Raw genomic sequence first — 6,497 nt, forward strand, 5'->3', positions numbered from 1 at the left:
CGCTCGATTCTATTCGGGTAGCTTGAAAAATTCAAGTTACTTGGTTTCTTTCGGGTAGCTTGAATCTTTCAAGCTACTCGGTTTTTTCAAGTACTCGACTTGGCTCGTGACTTCGAGCCGAGTCCAACTCGGCTTGATTTTTTCGGATACCTGAACAGCCCTAGTGTAGGGTACCTACAATATTCTAACGCTTGTCATTTTTAATCGTCTAATAGTTCCTTTTTTCTTCCTTTATATCAGGGGAAAAACCGTTCAAGTGCACAATCTGCAACAAAGCGTTCGCCGACAAGTCCAACTTGCGCGCTCACATACAAACGCACTCAAACACCAAGCCGCACGTGTGCGGTCGTTGCGGTAAAGCTTTCGCCCTGAAGTCTTATCTTTACAAACACGAAGAGTCGTCCTGCATGCGAGCCCACCATCGATCGTCCACGGAGAAAACGGACGGAAACGATCAAAAAACGACGTCGTCGTCGACGAAATTCAGCGCGCCGATCTCGTCGTCCTTCAACCGACTCCAAACGACGCCATGCATCACGGCGTCTCCTACTAGCGTCATAGTTCCTCGACTAGGTCTGAATCGCGACCAAAGAAACTCGTCTTCGGCGTTCTCCGCGATCATCAGGCACACCAGAGTACCGGATGCGTCGCCAGTATCTCCGCTACCGAAACGTTCCTGCAGAGATAAGAACCCAGTCGAGGAACTCGAGAGGAAATCACACGACAATATAACGAAGGACCCAGAGTGCGTGTCCAGGATGGTCATCAGGACATCCGTTATATCCCCGAATCCAGAACATCTTAGTCGTTTCAACAACGACAATCAAAACTCGAACGGTTTCGATTTTTCCGATCCGACGAGGTCCTCCGCGTTTTCGAGGCCGACTACGATGACCCTGAATTTGGCGATTGCATAGAATTCGAATCTTCCTTTGGATTTCAAACGATGCATGTTAAACTCGTTTTTCGTCGAGGACCAACTTGCGCGTACAGACGAAAAAGGGTATCCGTTTAAATTGATAATGTCGCGCCAAATACTTCCGTCGAGTAACGGCAACATTATTATCGAATGTAGAAGAAACATAGTCACTTCCGTAGCACACCAAAGACTACCTTATTACTACGGATTTTTTTAAAAGCTCAGAGGAATTTATTATCCATACCCGAAGGCGTGAAGCTAAATCATCGTTTCGTAGAGGTACCGAGACGTTATTATTTGCTACCAACTAGTGTCATTCCTATCGATATCGAGATAAGTCCGTTAAGTTTTAAAGGAAAACGTTTGAAATTGTAATGGCGCCTTTACAGCGATCAGCACCCACTTTAATAGACGAACGTAGAGTCGATTTTGACGACGAGTTCGATAACACGACAAACAAACACGATCGATAGAGATCACGGGACAAATATTATTCCATACACCTTCCTAATTAGGGACCATATAGCACATAGTCATTAGTAATGGTAAAATCGTGGATCATCAATTCCTAGTATCGTGCCTTAAACATTGTTCGTATGTAGCTACGTTTCATTTATTTTTAAAGACACATCGCCGTCGTATTAAGGAACGAAAGTAATTTATTAATTTGGAGTGAAATGCAGTGCCTATATATTGCGTACTTAGTATTAATCGCGTTGATCGAAATCAATGTCCTCCAAGCTCTTCCAGGCAGCTATAAATTCCTTGACGCTTCAAACTAACGTACACCTAATCGTACATTGTCGACGAATATCGATCGGATCATAGATTAGAATGAAAACTATTTTTACTCGTTTCTTTTTTTTTTTTTTTTTTTTTTTTTACACAAGAAGTCACACCTTTAGAAACTTACATTAGGATACGACAGTTTAAACTAAAGTAACACATTTCCGCGGTTAGATTAAGTATGGCAGTTAGATTCACGTTTGAAGGAAGTTGGTGTATCTCAACCGCGTCTTTTTAAGATTCGAATAAGAGTACTGAATAGCTGACTAAGATTTCCGTGAAACCGGTAGATAGGGATAAATTTCGGGTGCCGTCATATTTGCTGCAAACGTATGTCTAAGAAAGTAGTTTTACTCTGTAATGCATTAAACGCGTTTTTAAATGCGAAAACGCGTATCGTCTGTGATTCGAAATTGCGTAAACAGAATTCGGCTGCCGTACGCAGTTTCGTAGCCCCTCTGTTGAGCGGCATCGTAGAATATTTAAGAATTTCTTCTTTTCGATCCGCTACCAGCCGTTGGTAACGATCAGAGTGTAAACTAGTCCAATCCGTTTTGCTATTCCAAGCGCAACTTATCGAATATTTCTCAAAAATGTGCATACCAAACTCCTTTGCGTTATACTTTCCATTAATCGATTTCCCAATTTTCTTTTTTCTATTCGTGATTGTCACACGTGAGCTTTTAAAACGATACGGTTGCGCAGAAATTCGAATAGCGGCGGTTATAATAAAGATTTCACCGTAGATTATGAATTTTGTTCACAGTAAAATCGTACATTAGAGAATTGTGTTTGCATTAACCTGGAGCAAGAGCGTGCGCAAGAACGCGTGTCCTAGTCACCGATCTACCGCGATGATCGAGCATAGGAAGCATAGATCGAGTTGTAATATTACGTTGTATAGTCGTGTGAGTCACAGATTGTAAATAGCATTCCCTACATTATATATTAGTATTTAGAGTGACTCGCAACGTTAGCCCTTTTCATTAGCGCAGTTTAATGTATCGTTGTTTTACGTATGTAACGTGCCATTTGTACACCCGAGTGCCTAAGCAAACATTTTACCAATTTTTCTACGAATTGTAAAAGTCTTGTCTATTACAACGAGAAAATATATACATATCGCTACATAAACATTTATGTCTACAGGAAGAAATTTCCCATTCTTGATCCAAATGAAATAAATACCCCCTTCAGCCACTCGATGATCACTTCAGCAAGAATAGAAAAGGGAGGTCCTCGAAGCTTCGTCTGTAATATTGTAAATAAAATAAGACTCGATAGGCATCTTTATGTAAACTGTAGGTGGATACGTCCTCTGGTTGACAAAGTACACGGTATATGTTATGTTATCATTGCTTACATCGGCGCAAGGATAGTGTAACCAGTTTCATGGATCTGTACGTCTTACGCCAATGACACACGAAAAACGCAGAATCCGAAATTTATAAATTAGAAAGAAATGCAAGTCGACGGCGTCAGATATAATTCCACATTCGTAGTAAAAAGTTTGTGTCTAAAATGTCTTATAACAGAAACTATTGCGACGATATACTCGCCAATCTTGGCGCCATATAATGCGATCAGGGAGTTACGATTGCGACATACGAATTTACATAAAAGACATCGTTCAAATTCACTTTGCTTTTACACATCGATCTCATTCCAGAACCGATGAACCATACGATAGTTAATAGCGCCTCGAAGCGAAACAAACAACGACTTGCTGTATTCACCAAATGGATTGGAGTTCATAATTAGGGCAACGAAGGGGAAAGCATCTATCTTAGTCATTCGATGATGGTCACATAAGCCAACTTTAGGCGATATCGTTCACGATTAGAAAGATATTTGCGTCTGGTAGAGTAAACTGCGAAATGGTATAGAAACCTGATTACTCTTATCCGGAATCATTTCGCTTAAATACGAATGTGTCGCGATCGAAATTCAATAGACCCTGCTCCAAACGATCAAAGGATTTGCTGGTGCGAATGCAACGCAAATATAAATACCAAGGATGAAGGAAATAAGGTAAAAAGCGATAAGGTAAACATTCATGTATGCCCTTCGTGAAGTAAATCTTGCAAAGTATTTCTTTGGTATTTCATACTTTCATAATATATTAATATCTCAGAAGAATGATTATTTTCGTTTACCTTATCATTATTAACTGTTATCGATTTATATCAATAGTTTATCAAGTTTTACTCCACCACGAGCCTAAATGCAGCCGCTCGAAAAGCTGAATTTCGTAAACGCGCATAGTCGCGTTCCACTCGGGTAATGGGATCCGGACATCGCGAGACGACACAAGATAACGTAACATTTACAACACTGCAGACGCACTTACATCACGATTTACATACCCGCGCTTCTTAGAATTTCTCCCTATCAAACCGTTCCCCCCTTCTACGTTTTAATCCAAATCCTCGTGCTTCTTGATCTCTTCGCAAGATCGAGCACAAGTAAGCCGAAGAAGAGGAAGAAGAAAAGGAAAGAGGTGTTTGGTGGGAGACGACGATTCAACCTACCAGGTTTATCGTCGAATGAACGTTAACCAGTCGCAGAGAAGATCTCGAACTAGACTCGAGCCATGCGGCTGATCGGGCTGATCCTTGTCATCTTGATCCTCTCCTCGGGGACGGTGCACTCGAAGACTTACTATGTAAGTTGCGATCGATTTCTTCTCCCTACAATTTTATTTCACGATTTCCTGCGGAATACCTTCTAAAATATATATTAAAAGAGGGCTCTATAGTTTCAGTTTGTTTAAAAATTTTTAATGGAACACTTCTTGCTCCATCCTACTTTTATATTTAGTTCTACTTTAGCAGTAATTAAAAATTTCATTAATAGCGGTTCTAACTCGTATACATAGAAACAGCTCGATTCATAGATTCGAATGAAATATTTAGTGACAGTGACTGGAGCTTGGGAGAAAGATTTGAAGATCAAAGTTCGTGTGATAAGTCGATAGGAAATGTCTCGGCCCATTCCCAATTCATCTGTTACGCGCCTTTTCTTTGTTTTGTCTTTTTTAAACGGAATATTATCAACCGCCTTACTTTCATTCGATAAAAATTTATTGATTTATTTTTCAATCTGGATCATTTATCTGCAGGAGAAGAGACGCTTTGATCGCTCCATTCACGATGATTCCGGAACACTTATCGCAAATAGTCATTTACCAAACAAACAGTGGACATTCATCGACGATGAAACGGTAACAGATACTTTTCTTTTCGATGCGAAGGGTATTTATCAATTTACATTTTTCTGCAGTATTTTAAAGCGTACAAGGATAAGGAAGTCAACGACTGTTATTTGGAGAAACTTGAAGACATAGAGGAGTTTCCAGAAAATAGATTGCAACAACGAAAAAGAGTACTCTATGCATCAACTGAAGCTTTAACGAAATTAGAGGTGAAGCAATATTATATAAAACAAAAGCAATGTTATCTCTATAAGACAAATGTTTTTTTCTACAGGCTTGGAGAATAGCTGGAGGCAGAATAGTTGATTTTTGTCGGGGACGGCAAATTATTTTAGTACAAAGTACCATGCCAATACTTGTACAAACGGTAGATCCTTTTTCCAATGTGATTCCCCTAGATGAAAATGATATCGTAGCTAGAAGAGTAGCTGACGTAGTTTTGACACCCTTGATTAGTCGAGCCAAAAGACAAATCGTGCTTGAAGAACGTGAAAAGCTTAACGAGAATTTCAGACAAACTCGTACACGACGGCAAACACAGCCACCTCGAGGAAGATTCCGAGGACAGACGCAATCCCAATATTTGAACATCGGTACCAATGATCAGACCGAAGGCAAAGCTGAAGCTGAGGCTACTCAACAATCTTCTCGCGCAGTTGTCAGTGAGTATTTCAACAGTTTCCTTATTATCACATTTGATTTACACGTGAAACAAACAATTTAAACCTATCGTTAGGTGGAAGTCGTGGTATGGGTCAAGCCCAAAGTATGTCGTCAAGTGGTACTGGATGCGAAGATTGCCCTAAGTACCTTAGCGAAAGTCCAGATAGATATGTACAACATCCAGGCGCTGGTGCTGGTACTATATCAGGGACAGGTGAAATTCGTCCAGGTAGCATAATATCAAGATAGGTAGAATGCCACAAGGCAGAATTATTTCACTAAACATCGAACAATGTGGTCTAACATATCTCGATACTATTTCAGGAACTGGAGGAGCTTATCCTAACATTTTTCCTACGATAGATCAAACAGGGGGTAGAATAGTTCACCCTGGCACAATCATTCCTGGCAGAACATACACGAATGGCCAATCATCAGGAGAAACGGTGTATCCAGGAACCATTCCACCAGGTAGTACAGGTGTGTTACAAGGTAGTGTAACGATAAATAAAGATATGACTTATCCATACGTTTTTATTTCGGGTACTACTATGACCAGAGGTGGTGTAGTTTACCCTGTTAGTGTATCTGGTACTCCAACAGGCGGAATAGTTTATCCTGGACGAGCACCAGGCACTTCAACTATAGGAGGTAATCGAGTATATCCTGGTCAAGTACCAAGCACATTAACAACAGGAGGTGGTGCAGTTTATCCCGGTAGTGTGCCTGGTACTACAACTACTGGAGCTGGTACAGTTTATCCTGGTGGTGTATCTGGCACTACAACAGCAGGAGGTGGTACAGTTTATCCTGGTACCACAACAACTGGAGGTGGTACAGTTCACCCCGGTACGACAACAACCGGTGGTGGTGCAGTTTATCCTGGTAGTGTGCCTGGTATTCAACAACCAGGAG

The 6,497-nt window shown here is 40.8% G+C and overlaps 2 protein-coding genes across 2 annotated transcripts in view; both read left to right on the forward strand.

The window, feature by feature from the left end:
* Positions 1-3,755, forward strand: part of LOC128872208 (zinc finger and BTB domain-containing protein 17-like) — an 8,998-nt gene extending 5,243 nt beyond the window's left edge. The window contains exon 3 of the mRNA XM_054114660.1: positions 241-3,755. Coding sequence (XP_053970635.1) covers positions 241-917 — 677 coding nt within the window. The 3' untranslated portion in view covers positions 918-3,755. The remainder of the gene's footprint in view (positions 1-240) is intronic.
* A 510-nt stretch (positions 3,756-4,265) lies between these two features.
* LOC128885157 (mucin-19-like) overlaps positions 4,266-6,497 on the forward strand; it is a 6,286-nt gene continuing 4,054 nt past the window's right edge. Inside the window, exons 1-7 of the mRNA XM_054139018.1 lie at positions 4,266-4,370; positions 4,827-4,928; positions 4,988-5,128; positions 5,194-5,581; positions 5,656-5,811; positions 5,907-6,062; positions 6,186-6,497. The exon at positions 6,186-6,497 is cut by the window's right edge and continues 4,054 nt beyond it. Of these exons, the coding sequence (XP_053994993.1) occupies positions 4,299-4,370; positions 4,827-4,928; positions 4,988-5,128; positions 5,194-5,581; positions 5,656-5,811; positions 5,907-6,062; positions 6,186-6,497 (1,327 nt within the window). The 5' untranslated portion in view covers positions 4,266-4,298. The remainder of the gene's footprint in view (positions 4,371-4,826; positions 4,929-4,987; positions 5,129-5,193; positions 5,582-5,655; positions 5,812-5,906; positions 6,063-6,185) is intronic.

Source organism: Hylaeus volcanicus, chromosome 2 (genome assembly GCF_026283585.1).
Source record: "Hylaeus volcanicus isolate JK05 chromosome 2, UHH_iyHylVolc1.0_haploid, whole genome shotgun sequence".
In the NCBI taxonomy this organism is placed as follows: Eukaryota; Metazoa; Arthropoda; class Insecta; order Hymenoptera; family Colletidae; genus Hylaeus; species Hylaeus volcanicus.